General features: G+C 45.5%; 1 protein-coding gene across 3 annotated transcripts in view; it reads right to left on the bottom strand.

Moving 5' to 3' along the window:
* Window positions 1-20,935, bottom strand: part of WDSUB1 (WD repeat, sterile alpha motif and U-box domain containing 1) — an 86,015-nt gene that overhangs the window by 36,084 nt on the left and 28,996 nt on the right. For all 3 annotated transcript variants that reach the window (XM_063933677.1, XM_063933678.1, XM_063933676.1), the window contains exons 2-3: window positions 16,179-16,586; window positions 3,009-3,193 (exon numbers count right to left, since the gene is read on the bottom strand). In XM_063933677.1, the coding sequence (XP_063789747.1) occupies window positions 3,009-3,193; window positions 16,179-16,576 (583 nt within the window). In that variant the 5' untranslated portion in view covers window positions 16,577-16,586. The remainder of the gene's footprint in view (window positions 1-3,008; window positions 3,194-16,178; window positions 16,587-20,935) is intronic.

Here is a 20,935-nt window from a genome sequence, read left to right as displayed (position 1 = left end):
ATGGAGTAGCAAGTAAAAGAGACGACAACTGCAAGTTGCCACAAACACCACACTCTCCCGACCGGAGAAAGTGTCAGCGGCTATAGCCACACCAACCCAAAGAAGCTAAGTGCGTCAGGGTGGGGATGTCCTAAAGCAGTTCCTTATGGGAGGGGACGCACTGAAGCGGGCACAAGAACCCGGCGTCCAAAGGAAGCATCCTGGGAAGCGGCAGTATCGAAGGCATAGAACCTTATGAACGTGTTCACTGAGGACCATGTAGCCGCCATGCACAATTGTTCAAAGGTCGCACCACGGCGGGCCGCCCAAGAAGGCCCAACAGACCGAGTAGAATGGGCAGTAATGTGAGCAGGAGCTGACAGACCAGCCCTCACATAAGCATGTGCAATCACCATTCTAATCCATCTGGCCAAAGTCTGCTTGTGAGCAGGCCAGCCCCGTTTGTGAAACCCAAACAGAATAAAGAGAGAATCAGATTTCCTAACAGAAGCAGTTCTCCTCACATAGATACGGAGAACCCGTACCACATCCAAAGACCGCTCTTTGGGAGACAGATCAGGAGAGACAAAGGCCGGTACCACAATCTACTGATTAAGGTGGAACGAATAAACCACCTTAGGCAAATAACCAGGAAGAGTCCTAAGAACCGCCCAGTCACGGTGAAATATCAGATATGGGGAACTACAAGACAAGGCACCCAAATCCGACACTCTACTAGCTGAAGCAATAGCCAGCAGAACCACCACCTTAAGGGAAAGCCACTTAAGATCAGCTGAACCAAGAGGTTCAAACAGAGACTCTTGTAATGCCTCCAAAACCACCGACAAGTCCCAAGGAGCCACAGGCGGGACATAGGGAGGTTGGATACTCAACACACCCTGAGTAAAGGTATGCACATCAGGTAAGGTCGCAATCTCTCTCTGAAACCACACCGACAAGGCAGATATTTGAAACTTGAGGGAGGCCAGACGCAGGCCTAAGTCCAGGCCCTGCTGAAGAAAGGCCAACAACTTGGCTGTACTAAACTTGGAAGAGTCATAATTGTTAGATGCGCACCAAAGAAAGTAAGAATGCCAGACCCTATGGAAAATCAAAGCAGAAGCCGGTTTCCGGGCCTGCAACATAGTTTGAATGACCACCTCAGAAAAACCTTTTAGCCCTCAAGACGGAAGCTTCAAGAGCCACGCCGTCAAAGACAGCCGGGCTAGGTCCTGGTAGACACAGGGGCCCTGAACGAGGAGGTCTGGGCATTGTGGAAGTAGAATTGGATGCTCTGACGATAGGCACTGCAGGTCTGAGAACCAGTGCCGTCTGGGCCACGCTGGAGCTATGAGAAGCAGAATTCCTCTTTCTTGCTTGAACTTCCGAATTACCCTGGGCAGGAGTGACACCGGAGGGAACACGTACGGCAGCCGAAACCTCCACGGCACTGCCAGCACATCCATGAATGCTGCTTGAGGATCCCTTGTCCTTGCTCCGAAGACCGGAACCTTGTGATTGTGTCGAGACGCCATCAGATCTACGACTGGAAGGCTCCACTTTTCCATTAGGAGTTGAAACACTTCTGGATGGAGGCCCCACTCGCCGGCATGTACGTCCTGACGACTGAGAAAGTCCGCTTCCCAATTCAGGACTCCCGGAATGAATATTGGCGATACGGCCGGTAGATGGCGTTCCGCCCATTGCAGAATCCATGAGACTTCCATCATTGCCAAACGGCTTCGAGTGCCGCCTTGATGATTTATGTAAGCCACTGTGGTGGCGTTGTCCGACTGTACTTGAACAGGACGGTTCTGAATTAAATGCTGGGCCAGGTTCAACGAATTGAAGACCGCCCGCAATTCCAGAATGTTGATCGAGAGGAGAGGTTCCTCCTTGGTCCACCGACCCTGAAGGGAGTGTTGCTCCAGCACCGCGCCCAAACCACTTAGACTGGCATCTGTCGTCAACAGGACCCAGTCGGATATCCAGAAGGGACGGCCCCTGCACAATCGTTGGTCCTGGAGCCACCAGAGCAGCGATAGACGGACCTCCGGTGTCAATGAGATCATCTGAGACCTGATCCGGTGAGGCAGGCCGTCCCACTTGGCTAGAATCAGCCTCTGGAGGGCGAGAATGGAATTGAGCATACTCCACCATGTCGAATGCTGACACCATGAGGCCCAGCACCTGCATCGCCGAACGTATCGACACTTGCGGACGAGAAAGGAAGCAACGAATCCTGTCCTGAAGCTTCAGGACTTTCTCCTGGGACAAGAACAATTGCTGGTTGTGAGTGTCCAATAGCGCTCCCAGGTGCACCATGCTGTTACATGCTTGCACTGCAAGCACCAACTACAAACTGAGCTCCTGTGCACGGAGGCGGGTTGATATAGGAGGTGGCGCTATGCATCTTGGGAAGAAGGTCAAAGCTTTTGAGCCTGTTTGTGCTTCGGATCAAGATCCTTCTCTACACCCCAATGTCTATCCTTGTGGAGCCCAGTGTACCCCGCAGCAGAAATGAGATTTAAAAATTTAGTAAATCTATAGAGATGTAAATTTGAGACATCTTAATGTAAGTAAATATTAATCCATGGTTCTTAGCGTTAATCAAGGAGCACCCGTAGCAGATACGGTAAAAGTAACAGGACCATTTTTGTAGTTTATTAAATTCTACACACTGGAGGTGCAATGTAAATTTCGATCTGATTGTCCGTTTCAGCGTTATCGTTCACGCAACGCAAGCCAAGCATTGGTAATAACGTCATTATGTCAACCCCTTTTTCATCCTCTTAGGGGAAGCTTATTACAATTCTAATTATGTAGTTTTCCTATTTCCCACCTAAAGAATATCTATGTTAAATTTCAGCTTCCTAACATACCGGGAAGTAAGAGAATTAGTGATGAGTCTGTCAGTCAGTGAGGGTTTTGCGTTTATTTTATATGATAAATATATATAAAATGACAAACTTAGAGGTCTGTGTGAAAGTATGACAAAGCAATTTGTATACAAGATGACAATCACTTACCTGCTATAGGTTGGGGAGAAAAACTGCAACAGGTTACTCCGAGATCATGGGCCTTGTCATTATACAAACATCGCATTTTCTCATCCCAGGCTGTTAGGTCGCCACATGAGGAACCTGTGATAAATATATTTCCCCCAGGGAAAAAGGCACACGCCACTATAGAGCCATCCTTCACCATCCCGGATCTGGAGGGAGAAGAGAGTCAGGATGTAAGACAGGTCTCTGCTCAGTCTCTCCACACATGGGATTTCATTAAGTCTGCCATGTACAGTGATAATTACAAGCATGAAATGGAGAAAGCAGTGATATAGTGAATCCGGGAAGTATTCACAGCGCTTCCCTTTTTCCACATTTTGTTTTGTTACAGCCTTATTACAAAATGGAATAAATAAATTTTTCCCCCCTAAATTCTACACACAATGGGGCAGATGTATTAAGCCTGGCGACAGAATAAGGAAGTGATAAACCAGTAATAAGTGCAAGGTGATAAACGCACCAGCCAATCAGCTCCTAACTGTTAATTTACATATAGGAGCCGATTGGCTGGTGCGTTTATCACCTTGTACTTATCACTGCTTTATCACTTCCTTATGCCTTCTCCAGGTTAATACATGTGCCCCAATACGCCATGATGACAACGTGAAAAAAGGTGGGGGGGTTTCTAGGTTTTTGCAAATTTATAAAAAAAAATAATCTAAGAAATCACATGTACATAAGTATTCACAGCCTGTGCCATGAAGCTCGAAATTGAGCTCAGGTGCATCCTGTTTCCACTGATCACCATTGAGATGTTCCTACAGCAGGCCTGGCCAACCTGTGGCTCTCCAGCTGTTGTGAAACTACACATCCCAGAATGCTCTGCCACAGTTTTAGCATTTCCTAATAGCAAAAGTGTAGAAGGGCATGCTGCGACTTGTAGTTTCACAACAGCTGGAGAGCCACAGGTTGGCCAGGCTTATCCTACAGCTTAATTGGAGTCCACCTGTGGTAAATTCAGTTGATCGGACATGATTTGGAAAGGCACACACCAGTCTATATAAGGTCCCACACTTGACAGTGTACGTCTGAGCACAAACCAAGCATGAATTCAAAGGATTTGTCTGTAGACCTCCGAGACAGGATTGTCTCGAGGCACAAATCTGGGGAAGGGTACAGAAAAATATCTGCTGCTTTGAAGGTCCCAATGAGCACAGTGGCCTCCATCACCGGTAAATGGGAAAAGTTCGGAACCACCAGGACTCTTCATAGAGCCGACCGGGCGTCTAAACTCAGGGGAGAAGGGCCCTAGTCAGGGAGGTGACCAAGAACCCGATGGTCACTCTGTCAGAGCTACAGCATTACTCTGTGGAGAGAGAACCTTCCAGAAGGACAACCAGCTCTGCAGCAATCCACCAATCAGTCCTGTATGGTAGAGTGGCCAGACGGAAGCCACTCCTTAGTAAAAAGCACATGGCAGCCCGCCTGGAGTTTACCAAAATGCACCTGAAGGACTCTCAGACCATGAGAAACAAAATTCTCTGGTCTGATGAGACAAAGATTGAACTCTTTGGCGTGAATGCCAGGTGTCATGTTTGGATGAAACCAGACACCGCCAATACCATCCCTACAGTGAAGCATGGTGGTGGCAGGAACTGGGATACTAGTCAGGATAGAGGGAAAGATGAATGCAGCAATGTACAGAGACATCCTGGATGGAAACCTGCTCCAGAGCGCTCTTGACCTCAGACTGGGGCGACGGTTCATCTTTCAGTAGGACAACGACCCTAAGCATACAACCAAGATATCAAAGTAGTGGCTTCAGGACAACTCTGTGAATGTCCTTGAGTGGCCCAGCCAGAACCCATACTTGAATCCGATTCAACATCTTTGTAGAGTTCTTAAACTGGCTGTGCACAGACGCTTCCCATCCAACCTGATGGAGCTTGAGAGGTGCTGCAAAGAGGAATGGGTTAAACTGGCCAAAGATAGGTATGACAAGCTTGTGGCATCATATTCAAAAAGACTTGAGGCTGTAATTGCTGCCAAAGGCGCATAAACAAAGTATTGGGCAAAGGCTGTGAATTCCATTTTGGTAGAAGGCTGTAACATAACAAAATGTGGAAAAGTGAAGCGCTGTGAATACTTTCCAGATGCACTGTAAGCAAAAGGGGGAAAAAAGTAGAGATGAGCGGGTTCGGTTTTACTCGGTTCTCAAAACGGCATCTAATTGGCTCACGGATGTCACGTGTTTTGGATAGCCAATAAGATTCGGTTTTGAGAACCGAGTAAAACCGAATCCGCTCATCTCTAGAAAAAAGCACTGTTGACATAAAATATATATAATTACATTTTGGTTTTATTCTTTCCTCTGCAGAAGTGACGTATTTCCCAAATATACAACTTCCACTTAATATTCAGTGCACAATTATGTATCATGTCCGTTTTTGAAAATGTCTTTATTGCAATAATAGACACAGAATATGACTGCCAGTCTGGATGCTTGGAAAAACAAAGTGTTCAATTCAATTGCCCATGACCATAAGCTGCATTTACAGTAGTTCTGCACGTGCAGATTTCTGTTCGCAGCTGCATCCAATCAACAAGTCCAGGGTGAGATTGGGCCATGAGGTGACCCAGCTCCTGGCCCTTTGCAACTCGCCCCCAATTGAACCGAGCCTAATGAAAGGGATATTCCTCAAAAGTGGGTGCAATCAGTTTTGGTGGAGATGTGTGATGCAGTGAAAAACAGTGGAGAAGTGAGCCAGGGGAGAAGTTTGCCATTTATCAAGTACATTCTAATAAATGATATGGTGCAGCTGATTGATTGCCATGGGCAACTTCTCCACTCTATTCATTGCTTAATACATCTTCCCCTTGCTGTCAAAGAAAATGTATTAACTAGTCATCTTATTCCGTTATGTTTAGAAACTATTTGACTTTTGTCTTAACACTCTGGTAAAATTATGCCAAATGTGACACTCCCAAACAAACGAAACAAAGATTTAACATGAAATTATAAGATATATTTACTAAAAGTTGACTTTGGTCGATGTTTGATTGATTTTGTGTTTAAGGGTCTAAATGACACATTTAAAAATAATTACAAAAATCATCTGTTAGTAAATGTGGAATTTAAACCCTGAAATAAAAAAATTGATCAAACATCGACCCAAATCGATTTTTAGTAAATATACCGCTAAATCCCAGATTTACTAACAGATGATTTTTTACATATTTCTTTTTTAAAGGATATCAAAAATCATGTTAGGAAATATGTAATTTAGACCCTGAAACACAAAATCGATCAAAAATCGATCAAAATCGACTTTTAGTAAATATACCCTTACTGTATGTGTCTGTATTTAAAAATGTTTTGTTAAGGTTCCAACACATTCTCAGTTGTACAGGTCAGCTTTGTTGTACGTCAGGCAGCCATGTGCAGCAAACCCCTGAATCCGGCTGATCCAAGATGCTGCTTCCGAACTGTACTTCCCAAATACTTTGTTTTCTTATAGAAACATGTCTGTCTAACCCCAAAATATCTCTATGAAGTAAACATTTTCCATTTCTCATAGAGGGGGTGATGCAGAGCTGGCCACAAAATGCCTAATAAAAGCATACACTTGCGTACATGTTCCTATATGCAGAGTCTATATGGCCCAATAAGAGCACACACTTGTGTACATGCTCCTATATTCAGAACTGTATGCAGAGCCTATATGGACCAATAAGAGCACACATTTGTGTAGATGCTCCTATATGCAGAGCCAATATGGCCCAATAAGAGCACACACTTGTGTACATGCTCCTATATGCAGAGCCAATATGGCCCAATAAGAGCACACACTTGCGGACATGCCCCTATACACAGAGCTGTATGCAGACCCTATATGGCCCAATGAGAGGACACACTTGCATACATGCTCTTATATACAGAGCTGTATGCAGAGCCTATATGGCCCAATAAGAGCACATACTCACGTATATGCTTCTATATGCAGAGCCTATATGGTCTAATAACACACACTTGTGGACATGCCCTTATATACAAAAATGTATGCAGAGCCTATATGGCACAACAAGAGCACACACTTGCAGACATGCTCCTATATGCAGAGCTGTATGCAGAGCCTATATGGCCCAATAAGAGCACACACTTGCGTACATGCTCCTATATGCAGAACTGTATGCAGGGCCCATATGGCCCAATTAGAGCACACACTTGCGTACATGCTCCTATATGCAGAGCTGTATGCAGAGCCTATATGGCCCAATAAGAGAACACACTTGCGTATATGCTCCTATATACAGAGCCTATATAGCCCAATAAGAGCACACACACGTGCGTACATGCTCCTATATGCAGAGCCTATATGGCCCAATAAGAGCACACACTTGCGTACATGCTCCTATATGCAGAGCCTATATGTTCCAATAAGAGTACACACTTGCATACATGCTCTTATATAATGAGCTGTATGCAGAGCCTATATGGACCAATAAGAGCACACACTTGCATACATGCTCCTATATGCAGAGCTGTATGCAGAGTCTATATGGTCTAATAAGAGCACACACTTGCGGACATGCCCCTATATACAGAGATGTATGCAGAGCCTATATGGCACAATAAGAGCAAACACTTGCGGACATGCTCCTTTATGCAGAGCTGTTTGCAGAGCCTATATGGCCCAATAAGAGCACATACTCACGTACATGCTCCTATATGCAGAGCCTATATAGTCTAATAAGAACACACACTTGTGGACATGCTCCTTTATGCAGAACTGTATGCAGAGCCTATATGGCACAATAAGAGCACACACTAGCGTACCTGCTCCTATATACAGAGCCTATATAGCCCAATAAGAGCACACACTAACGTACCTGCTCCTATATGCAGAGCCTATATGGCCCAATAAGAGCACACACTTGCGTACATGCTCCTATATACAGAGCCTATATAGCCCGAGAAGAGCACACACTAGCGTACCTGCTCCTATATGCAGAGCCTATATGGGCCAATATGAGCACACACTTGCATACATGCTCTTATTTGCAGAGCTGTATGCAGAGCCTATATAGCCCAATAAGAGCACACACTTGAGTACATGCTCCTATATGCAGGGCCTATATGGCCCAATAGAGCATACACTTGCGTACATGCTCCTATATGCAGAGTCTATATAGCCAATTAAGAGCACACACTTGCGAACATGCTCCTATATGCAGAGCCTATATGGCCCAATAAGAGCACACACTTGCATACATGCTCCTATATACAGAGCTGTATGCAGAGCCTATATGGTGCAATAAGAGAACACACTTGTGTAAATGCTCCTATATACAGAGCCTATATGGTCGAATAAGAGCACACACTTGCATATATGCTCTTATATACAGAGCTGTATGCAGAGCCTATATGGCCCAATAAGAGAACACACTTGAATACATGCTCCTATATGCAGAGCCTATATGGCACAATAAGAGCACACACTTGCGGACATGCTCCTATATGCAGAGCCTGTATGGCCAAATAAGAGCACACACTTGCGTACATGCTCCTATATGCAGTACTGTGTGCAGAGCCTATACGGTCCAATAAGAGCACACACTTGCATACATGCTCCTATATACAGAGTTGTATGCAGAGCCTATATGGCCCAATAAGAGTACACCCTTGCATACATGCTCTTATATGCATAACTGTATGCAGGGCCTATATGGCCCAATAAGCACACACTTGCATACATGCTCCTATATGCAGAGCCTATATGGCCCAATAAGAGCACACACTTGTGTACATGTTCCTATATGCAGAACCTATATGGCCCAGTAAGAGCACACACTTAAGTACATGCTCCTATATACAGAGCTGTTTACAAGGCATGATTACATGTTGTTACGCTTACAATGCTTTGCTACAACAATCATCATTAGCATTTATGCTTTTATCTTTCAAGTTTAGAGAGAAAAAAAAGTTATAGGTGCTACCAGCACTAGGTGTTCACAGGATGGACCTGGCACACTACAGTAGGGAGTCCACAGAGAGGGATCCCAGAGTCAATGCCCTGCAGCCACAACTGTTCGGCATGGGTTCTCTAGAGGAATCAACCACCCCCAAAAAAATAAATTGAGCCACCACCCTAGGGCTCATCCCAATCACCACAATGGAGTGGAAAGAGAAAACCTCCAATGCACAGTTCACTTCAGAAGAAATAAAAATACTTGCGTACGACATCGCTGTTACCTGAGACAGCTACTGCGATCCATGCGCGGTTCAGGTGGAGACTGGGAGGTGACCTAAAGTCTTTGTAGAAAGAGCAGGTGCCATGGGCTTGTTATAAGGTCTTTGTCATAAACATGTTTCAGCATACAGGTGCCATCTCATTCGCAGCACCGCAGCCACAACGCCTGTATCTTATGAAAGTTACAAGGGAAACTCTGCACAGGCAGGGGGTGCTGAAGAGTTGATGTTGCGACTGATGGTGCATCGATGGTGGAGAGATATTGTCTGTACTGCCAACACTAGAAAGCTACAGTTCATGTCTTGATCATCACAAAAAGACAAGCATGCATTTCCTGGGAGTATGGACAGGAGAAAGCAGATGCTAAAGAGCCTGTGTATAGGTGACTGCTCACAAACACCTACGAACTGCAACAGCGGTGTACAGAGGCGTAAGTCACAACTCCACAAATACAATGTAAGCGAATTATAAACTTACACAGTAACTATTACTGCAAGAAACTGCTGCTGACTGTGGGGTAGATTTATTAAAATGCACATAAGGTTCTTTATAAGCAGGGTCCCGCTTCACTGCATTATCGTGGTGAAGCGGGACGTCTTTTCCAGTGAATTTACTAACCCTGCCTTGTTTGTTATGGGAGCACGTTATCTCACCCTTCTGGTGATACGTGTCCTCCCATAACGTGCGTCCACTTCGGCTGCAGTATCTACTTCCACGCCTGCGCCGTCCAGTAACTCCCAGCGTGCCTTTCGGGAGTTTCACTTTCATTCTGTGGATGCCGGAGCTTGTTGTGTGTGTAGGCGTAAGAACTGCTTGTACACCCGCAGCGCTGGATCTGGGAGGCGAAGAGGAACAGGGTAGGAGTGACTAACGGTCGGGCACACCGAACGTTCATAAGTTAGCAAGCTTATTGGTGTTCTATCTAACAGATAGAGGCGCCGATAACGTGTGCAGATATCGCTTTAACCCCTAAAGAAGTTTAATAAATCTACCCCTATATCCCAACAAGCACGGATGATAGACTATACTTACTTCTTTTTTTCATAAATTACCATCATTTTGGCTTATTTTTGACAAAGACAAAAAGTATTGAGTGTCATTTGTTACATGAAATTAGACGGATAACATTTTAGGACTTAATGTGGCATAGATGATTTTTCATTATGTACCATTCACATTTGTGAATGGTACATAATGACTTTTCTCTAACGTCCTAGTGGATGCTGGGGACTCCGTCAGGACCATGGGGAATAGCGGGCTCCGCAGGAGACAGGGCACATCTAAAAAGCTTTTTAGGTCACATGGTGTGTACTGGCTCCTCCCCCTATGACCCTCCTCCAAGCCTCAGTTAGGTTTTTGTGCCCGTCCGAGAAGGGTGCAAACTGGATGGCTCTCTTAAGGAGCTATTTAGTAAAGTTTTTTTTAGGTTTCTAATCAGTGATTCCTGCTGGCGACAGGATCACTGCAACGAGGGACTTAGGGGAGAGACTGGCAACTCACCTGCGTGCAGGAGGATTGAAGTCTTAGGCTACTGGACACTGAGCTCCAGAGGGAGTCGGAACACAGGTCAGCCTGGGGTTCGTCCCGGAGCCGCGCCGCCGATCCCCCTTACAGACGCTGAAGAAAGACGGCGGAACGGAGGTCCGGAAACAGGCGGCAGAAGACTTCACAGTCTTCAGAGAGGTAGCGCACAGCACTGCAGCTGTGCGCCATTGTTGTCACACGGCTCACTGACACGGTCACGGAGGTGCAGGGCGCTGCTGGGGGCGCCCTGGGCAGCAATATAAATACCTATTTGGCAAATAAATACATCACATATAGCCATTAAGGCTATATGTATGTATTTTAACCCAGGCCAGTTATTAAAAAACCGGGAGGAAAAGCCCGCCGAAAAGGGGGCGGAGCTTATTCTCCTCAGCACTCAGCGCCATTTTCCTGATCAGCTCCGCTGGTGAGGAAGGCTCCCACTCTCCCCTGCACTGCACTACAGAAACAGGGTTAAAAGAGAAGGGGGGCATAAATTGGCGATATAATGATATATTAAGAGCGCATATATAGAAACAACACCTTCTAGGGTTGTTATATACATTATAGCGCTTTTGGTGTGTGCTGGCAAACTCTCCCTCTGTCTCCCCAAAGGGCTAGTGGGTCCTGTCCTCTATCAGAGCATTCCCTGTGTGTGTGCTGTATGTCGGTACGTGTGTGTCGACATGTATGAGGAAAATGTTGGTGAGGAGGCGGAGCAAATTGCCTGTAATGTTGATGTCACTCTCTAGGGAGTCGACACCGGAATGGATGGTCTACTTATGGAATTACGTGATAATGTCAACACGCTGCAAGACGGTTGACGACATGAGATGGCCGGCGGACAAATTAGTACCGGTCCAGGCGTCTCAGACACCGTCAGGGGCTTGTAAAAACGCCCATTTACCTCAGTCGGTCGACAGACACAGACATGGACACTGACCCCAGTGTCGACGGTGAAGAAACATACGTAATTTTCCTTTAGGGCCACGAGTTACATGTTAAGGGCAATGAAGGAGCTGTTACATATTTCTGATACTACAAGTACCACAAATAAGGGTATTTTGTAGGGTGTGAATAAACTACTTGTAGTTTTGCCTGAATCAGATAAATTAAATGAAGTGTGTGATGATACGTGGGGTTCCTCCGATAGAAAGTTATGGGCGGTATACCCTTTCCCGCCAGAAGTAAGGGCGAGTTGGGAAACACACCTTAGGGTGGATAAGGCGCTCACACGCTTATAAAAACATGGCGTTACCGTCTCTAGATACGGCCGCCCTCAAGAAGCCAGCTGATAGGAAGCTGAAAAATATCATGACAGTATATACACACATACTGGTGTTATACTACGACCAGCAATCGCCTCAGCCTGGATGTGCAGCGCTGAGGGGGCTTGGTCGGATTTCCTGACTGAAAATTTTGATACCCTTGACAGGGACAAGATTTTATTGACTATAGAGCATTTTAAGGATGCATTTCTATATATGCGTGATGCGCAGAGGGATATTTGCATTCTGGCATCAAGAGTAAATGTGATTTACATATCTGCCAGACGAAGACACGACAGTGGTCAGGTGAGGCAGATTCCAGACGGCATGTGGAAGTATTGCCGTATAAAGGGGCGGTCCATCGGACCTGGTGGCCATGGCAACAGCTGAAAAATCCACTTTTTGTTACCCCGAATCACATATCGGCAAAAAAGGACACAGTCTTTTCAGTCTCAGTCCTTTCGTCCCCATAGGGGCAGGCGGGCAAAGGCCAGTCATATCTGCCCAGGGGTAGAGGAAAGGGAAGAAGACTGCAGCAAGCAGCCCATTCCCAGGAACAGAAGCCCCTCACAGCTTCTGCCAAGTCCGCAGCATAACGCTGGGGCCGTACAAGCGGACTCAGGTGCGGTAGGGGGTCATCTCAAGAGTTTCAGTACGCAGGGGGCTCACTCGCAAGGGAACTCCGGGATCCTACATGTAGTATCCCAGGTGTACATTGGAAATTCGAGACATCTCCCCCTCACACAATTCACAGGCTGTATTCCCAGCAGGTGATAATCAAAGTACCCCTCTTACAACATGGAAGGGGGTAGTATCCCACACTATATTGTGGTACTGAAGCCAACCGGCTCGGTGAGATCTGAAATATTTGAACACTTACATACAAGCGTTCAAATCAAGATGGAGTCACTCAGAGCAGTGATAGCGAACCAGGAAGAAGGGGACGATATGGTGTCACTGGATATCAGGGACGCTTACCTACAGGTCCAAATTTGCCCTTCTCACCAAGGGTACTTCAGGTTCCTGGTACAGAACTGTCACTATCAGTTCAGACGCTGCCGTTTGGGTTGTCCACGGCGCCCCGGGTCTTTACCAAGGTAATGGCCGGAATGATGATTTTTCTTAAAAGGAAACATGGACGCTTTCCTGATAAGGGCAAGGTCCAGAGAACAGTTGGAGGTCGGAGTAGCACTATCTTAAGTAGTTCTACGTCAGCACGAGTGGATTCTAAATATTCCAAAATCGCAGCTTTTTCCGATGACACGTCTACTGTTCATAGGGATGATTCTGGACACAGTCCAGAAAAACGTGTTTCTCCCAGTGGAGAAAGCCAGGGAGTTCTCCGAGCTAATCGGGATCCTCCTAAAACCAGGAAAAGTGTCAGTGCATCATTGCACAAGAGTCCTGGTAAAAATGGTGGCTTATTACGAAGCAATTCCATTCGGCAGATTTCCCGCAAGAACTCTTCGGTGGGATCTGCTGGACAAATGGTCCGGATCGCATCCTCAGATGCATCAGCGGATAACCCTATATCCAAGGACAAGGGTGTCTCTCCTGTGGTGATTACAGAGTGCTCATCTTCTAGAGGGCCGCAGATTTGGCATTCAGGATTGGATGCCGGTGACCACGGAGGCCAGCCTGAGAGGCTGGAGAACAGTCACACAGGGAAAAAATTTCCAGGGAAGTGTGATTAAGTCTGGAGAATTCTCTCTGCATAAATAAGCTTAGAGCAAATTTATAAGGCTCTAAACTTAGCAAGACCTCTGCTTCAAGGTCAGCCGGTATTGATCCAGTGGGATAACATCACGGCAGTCGCCCACGTAAACAGAAAGGGCGGCACAAGAAGCAGGAGGGCAGTGACAAAACTGCAAGGATTTTTCGCTAGGCGGAAAATCATGTGATAGCACTGTCAGCAGTGTTCTTTCCGGGAGTGGACGACTGGGAAGCAGACTTCCTCAGCAGGCATGACCTCCACCCGGGAGAGTGGAAACTTCATAGGGAAGTTTTTCAGCATGATTGTGGACCGTTGGCAAAGACCAAAGGTGGACATGATAGCGTCCCGCCCGAAAAACGGGACAGGTATTCCGCCAGGTCATGAGACCTTCAGGCGATAGCTGTGGATGTTCTGGTAACACCGTGGGTGTACCAGTCAGTGTATGGGTTCCCTCCTCTGTTTCTCATAACCAAGGTATTGAGAATTATAAGACATAGAGGAGTATGAACTATACTAGTGGCTCCGGATGGGCCAAGAGGGACTTGGTACCCGGAGCTTCAAGAGATGCTCACAGAGGACTAAGGGCCTGGGGAGCTAAGAAGGGACTTGCTTCAGCAAGTACCATGTCTTTTCCAAGAATTACCGCGGCTGCGTTTGACGGCATGGCGGTTGAATACCGGATTCTGAAGGGAAAAAGGCATTCCATAAGAGGTCATACCTACCTTGGTCAAAGCCAGGAAGGAGGTGACCGCACAACGTCATCACCACATGTGGTGAAAATATGTTGCGTGGGTAAGGCCAGGAAGGCTCCACGAAGGAAATTCAACTAGGTCGATTCTGCACTTCCTGAAAACAGGAGTGTTTTGAGTCTCAAATTGGGGTTCATTAAGATTTAAATTTCGGCCCTGTAGATTTTCTTCCAGAAAAAATTGACTTCAGTTCCTGAAGTCCAGATTGTAAAGGGTGTATTCCATATACAGTTCTTTTGTGCCTCTAGGGGCACCGTGAGATCTCAACATAGTGTTGGGATTCCTTAAAATCATATTGGTTTGAACCGCTCAAATCTGTGGATTTGAAATATCTCACATGGAAAGTGACCATGCTGTTGACCAATATCTCACATGGAAAGTGACCATGTTGTTAGTCCTGGCCTCGGCCAGGCGATTGTCAAAAAGAATGGGCGGTTTTGTTTTACAAAAGCCCATATTAGAATTTTCCATTTGAACAGGGCAGAACTGGGACTCGTCTCCAGTTTCTTCCTAAAGGGGTGTCAGCGTTGTCACCTGAAACAACCTATTGTGGTGCCTGCGGCTACTGGGGACTTGGAGGACTCCAAGTTACTAGACGTTGTCAGGGCCCTAAAAATATATATATATATATATATATATATATATATATATATATATATATATATATATATTTAGGACGGCTGGAGTCAGAAAGTCTGACTTGCTGTTTATATTGTATGCACCCAACAAGCTGGGTGCTCCTGCTTCTAAGCAGTCTATTGCACGCTAGATTTGTAGTACAATTCAGCTTGCACATTCTGTGGCAGGCCTGCCACAGCCGAAATATGTAGATGCCCATTCCACAAGGAAGGTGGCCTCATCCTGGGCGGCTGCCCGAGGAGTCTCGGCATTATAACTTTGCCGAGCAGCTACGTGGTCAGGGGAGAACACGTTTGTAAAATTTTACAAATTTGATACTCTGGCTAAAGAGGACCTGGAGTTCTCTCATTCGGTGCTGCAGAGTCATCCGCACTCTCCCGCCCGTTTGGGAGCTTTGGTATAATCCCCATGGTCCTGACGGAGTCCCCAGCATCCACTAGGACGTTAGAGAAAATAAGAATTTACTTACCGATAATTCTATTTCTCGTAGTCCGTAGTGGATGCTGGGCGCCCATCCCAAGTGCGGATTGTCTGCAATGCTTGTACATAGTTATTGTTACAAAAATCGGGTTATTACTATTGTTGTGAGCCATTTTTTCAGAGGCTACTTCGTTTTGTTATCATACTGTTAACTGGGTTCAGATCACAAGTTGTACGGTGTGATTGGTGTGGCTGGTATGAGTCTTACCCGGGATTCAAGATCCTTCCTTATTGTGTACGCTCGTCCGGGCACAGTACCTAACTGAGGCTTGGAGGAGGGTCATAGGGGGAGGAGCCAGTACACACCATGTGACCTAAAAAGCTTTTTAGATGTGCCCTGTCTCCTGCGGAGCCCGCTATTCCCCATGGTCCTGACGGAGTCCCCAGCATCCACTACGGACTACGAGAAATAGAATTATCGGTAAGTAAATTCTTATTTTCGAATACATACTATTCTCAGCAAATATCAATGAAATACCGTTATCCCTGTATTCCATTATTAATAATAATAATAATAATAATAATAATAATAATAATAATATTTCCCCGTTTAGCCCTGTTGCACGTACCTGTGAAAATTCAGCAATGGTACATTCCATAACACCACGGTACCATCAGCTGCTCCTGACACCAAATATATGGAGCTGGGGGAGAATCTGCAGACTCTCACTGGACTGCTGCCCGGCTGCTCCAAGGACACCAAGATCTGCCCATTGCCCATGCTCCAGAGAATCGTTTTACCGTCCGTGGAACATGAAGCCAGGACGGACTGATTAGGTGAAAAACAGCAACAATGAACTGCGTATGTGTGTCCTCTCAGTGGTGAGAACGGCAACTCCTTAAAGTCTTTTAATGTATAAACCCGGATGGTTTTATCCAAGGAGCATGTCGCCAGATGAGAGTCAGAGAAGGCACAGCAGTTTACATCATCTACGTGATCCGCCAGCGTCCTCATTAATTCCACCATTTTACTTCATCTAGAAATGGAATGACATTATATTTTTTAATTTATGAAACCTGATAGATGCAAAATATATGTATAGCATCCTGCTTAAGAAATTCAAAATGGGCACTTGGATAACAGATAATAATAATATAAACAGAAGCATTGGCTGTATAAAATTATAGGTATCCGGTCTCTAGGTCAACCCCACTTGGGTCGACCACTATTGGTTGACAGTAAGTAGATCCACAGGATATCTAGGTCGACATGTACTAGGTCGACATGAGTTTTTCACGTTTTTTATTTTTAACTTTTTCATACTTTACGATCCACGTGGAATACAACTGAGAAAGGTAACCTGCCCGAAGCATGGAGAGCGAAGCGAGCCATGTGAGGGGACACAGTGCACTAATTGGGGTTCCCGGTCACTCTACGGAGAAAACAACACCAAAAAAAAAAACTCATGTCGACCTTCTGTCATGTAGAGCTAGAAACCATGTTGACCTACTTAACTGTTGACCAATAGCGGTCGACCTAGACACTGTCAACCTTAGTGTAGTCGACCCTATGATCCAAACCCAAAATTATAAATACACACAAGTCATCTAACACACACACACACACACAAGGTGATTTCTACAACAGGATGGTCTGTAGACTCTTCAGTGAGCAGACAACAAAAGTGCACGAAGCACTGCGTGATATTAGAATCTAGTGTTGCGGTATTAAGGCTTAAACCAGTGGTTCCCAAACGTGGTCCTCAAGGCACCCCAACAGTCCAGGTTTTAAGGCTATCCATGCTTAGGCACAGATGACTTGATTAGCGCATCAGTCAGTCTGATTATACCATCTGTGCACAAGCAGAGATATCCCTAAAACTTGGACTGTTGGGGTACCTTGAGTTCCGCGTTTGGGAACCAGTGGCCACTGTTGTAGTTTGAAAGAGCATATTGCCAAGTCCTCGCAAGTAACAGAAAATAAAAATAAAAAATACATACAAAACTACACGGAGTGCCCCTTATGCAATGTTCAATATTCAGGGCTAATGATGGGGTCTGGGGGAATGTATATCAAGTTTGCAGAAATATGATGGTTACTTTTTAGCATTTTTATAGCTTTGAGTTGGAATAAATGATGTGTTTTTTATATTATGAAGACAGCTCATCCGATTGTTCATTTCAATAAATATCAACAAATATACATTGTATATTTTGAAAATGTCAATAAAAGTTACCAGATCCCCTAGTCCTACACACAGTTTATTATACAGCCCATGGAAAGCCCGAGCACACCAGAGGGCAGCTGCAGACTTTTCATTGGTAACTCCCCAAACACTGCTACATGAAAACAGAAGAAATACAAGTTTCTCTATCAATTTCTAAGTGGCAAGAGCATGGGGTGCGGCAGCGGCTCACCTAAAGTCTAAAGAAGAAACACCAAGAAACAGAGACCCCATTGCCTCCGTCCCCAGCCTGCATTAAAAAAATATATTACAATCTGCAATTGTGCTCTACCGTAGAATAAAAGTCTTAGTTACATATACCCCTTTTCCACTAGCTTTAAAAACACGTGTAAATGCGCGGGGACACGCATTTACCAGTGTTTTTTCCTAGTGGAAACGGCCCCCCCTGCAAATTCCCGGAATCCAGGAATCCTACCCGGGTATTTCTACCCGGTAAGCTGTGTAGTGTGAACGGAAGCCGTGTCGATGCGACACGGCTCCCGTTCACAGTGTATGGAAGGGCGGCTCTGGGAGATCATGTGATCTACCAGTGCCGCCACTGCCGCGTCACTAGCAGCGTCACCAACCCGGCAATATGCCGGGTTGGTGAGCACTGTGGGAAAGGGGGCTGTAGCACGGGTTGCAGCCGTGCCAGGCTCCCGGCTGCGACCCGTGCTACAGGTGGAAAAGGGGTAATACACTTTCATCTACCATATTGGAGGTACTAACCAGTGCTGTAACAAGGGTGCAGTGTCCTGTGGGTTGCACCATCGCTGGAACAGCACTCTGCAGCCAGTATTGCTTCTGCAATGCAGCCTGAAGCCACCATGTCACCTGTACAAATGCCCGAAACGTCAGGAGGACACAGGGAGAGATGTACTAAGCATTGGAGAGTGATAAAGTGGAGAGAAATAAACTTCCAACCAATCAGCTCCTACTATTATTGAAACCTCTGAAGAGGAAACGGATTTAGGAGTCACTATTTCAGGTGACTTAAAGGTAGGAAAGCAATGCAACAAAACAATGAGAAAGGCAAGTCAGATGCTTGGCTGCATAGAGAGAGGAATCAGTAGCATGAAAAAGAAGTAATAATGCCACTGTAAAGGTCATTGGTGCGGCCTCATCTGGAATACTGTGTCCAGTTCTGGAGATTATATCTCTAGAAGGATATAAATACATTAGAGACTGTACAAAGTAGGGCAACTAAAATGGTGCATGGCCTACATCACAAAACACACCCAGAAAGACTCTAACATGTATAGTTTGGAGCAGAGAAGGGAAAGGGGGGACATGATAGAAACTTTCAAATATACCAAGGGTTTTACCAAGGTACAGGAGGTCGACATTCTTCAAAGAAAGAGAAGTATTAGAATTCAAGGACATGAGCTGATACTGGAGGGAGGGAGGTAGGTTCAGGGGAAATTTAAGGAAAATTAATTTACGGAAAGGGTAGTGGACAAGTGGAATATCCGCCCATCAGAGGTGGTAGAGGCTAAGACAGTAGAACAATTTAAACATGCATGGGATAGGCATATGAACTTCCTTACAAAGAATGAAAGATCAAATAGAGTTGAGGTTACCTAAAGGATAATTAAAAGGGCAGACTAGATGGGCCTTAGCTGCTGTCAAATTTTATGTTTGTATGTAACTGCCTGTAACATAGCAGTAAGGAGCTGATTGGTTTATCTCTCTCCAAGGCTTAGTACATCTCTCCCAATGTGCTGTACTTCCTGGAACTGGGGGTCACGTCCCCTTAACATGACATCATGCGCTCAGGGTGTGTGGCCAGCACAGGTTTAATGACTTGTTGATCTCAGTCTTTGTTTTTAATAAAACATCACTGACTACAACTACTCTGCACCAATTTCAGTTTACCTTTATTCCCATACAATTCTTGTCTGCATGGCCTCTGCTTTTTACCACACCCACTTTTAACATTATTTTAGTATTTTCTTCCAACACTATTTGCAGAATATTCCTCTGAACAGCACTACTGTAGTTATACTTCTAATCTTACCTGCACTGTTCTTTAACCTATATTTCTGCCAATATAACTGCACTCCCTATCTACTGTACATACAAAAATAGGATTTTAATTACCTACTGGTAAATCCTTTTCTCGTAGTCCGTAGAGGATGCTGGGGTTCCATTTAGTACCATGGGGTATAGACGGGTTCTTTGGGAGCTACTGGCACTTTAAGAGTTTAACAGTGTGGGCTGGCTCCTCCCTCTATGCCTCTCCTACCAGACTCAGTCTAGAAACTGTGCCCGAGGAAAAGGACATACTTCGAGAGAAGGAAATACAGATAGTGCTGAGATACACACCAGCTCACACCGAATCGAAAAAAAAACATGCTGACCAGCATGCAACATGGAGAAACCATGCTAACCAGCATGCACCATGAAGAAATCATGCAAAACTGCATGAAACATGAAGAAACCATGTCAACCATCATGCAACACGAAGAAAACATGTAATCTAGCATGAAACAGGAAGCAACCATGCCAATCCGCATGCAACCTGAAGAAACCATGCTAACCATGCATGAAAGAGCAACAGCTGAACCAATACTTAACCAAGTAGCAACGCAGGAAAACGAAGCACTGGGCGGGCGCCCAGCATCCTCTACGGACTACGAGAAAAGGATTTAATGGTAGGTAATTAAAATCCTATTTTCTCTAACGTCCTAGAGGATGCTGGGGTTCCATTTAGTACCATGGGGATGTACCAAAGCTCCCAGTACGGGAGGGAGAGTGCTGAGGATTCTGCAGAACGGAGTGACCAAACTTTAGGTCCTCAGATGCCAAAGTATCAAACTTGTAGAAGTTCAGCAAACGTGTTCAACCCCGACCAAGCAGCTGGTCGACAAAGCTGTAAAGCCGAGACACCCCGGGCAGCTGCCCAGGAACAACCCACTGTACGAGTAGAGTGGGCCTTAACAGATCTTGGACACAGCAGGCCTGCCGTAGAATAAGCATGCTGGATTGTAAACCCAGTTCAGCAAGCAAATGTCTGCTTAGAAGCAAAACACCCAACCGTGTTGGGACCATAAAGGACAAACAGAGCGCCCGACTACCTGTGACGAGAGGTCCTCATCACAGAAACTTTCAAAGCCCTCACAACATCCAAGGACTGTGAGGTAATTGAGGAGTCAGTAGCC

Source organism: Pseudophryne corroboree, chromosome 7 (assembly GCF_028390025.1).
Source record: "Pseudophryne corroboree isolate aPseCor3 chromosome 7, aPseCor3.hap2, whole genome shotgun sequence".
NCBI lineage: Eukaryota > Metazoa > Chordata > Amphibia > Anura > Myobatrachidae > Pseudophryne > Pseudophryne corroboree.
This window is presented reverse-complemented; position numbering and strand designations above follow the sequence as displayed.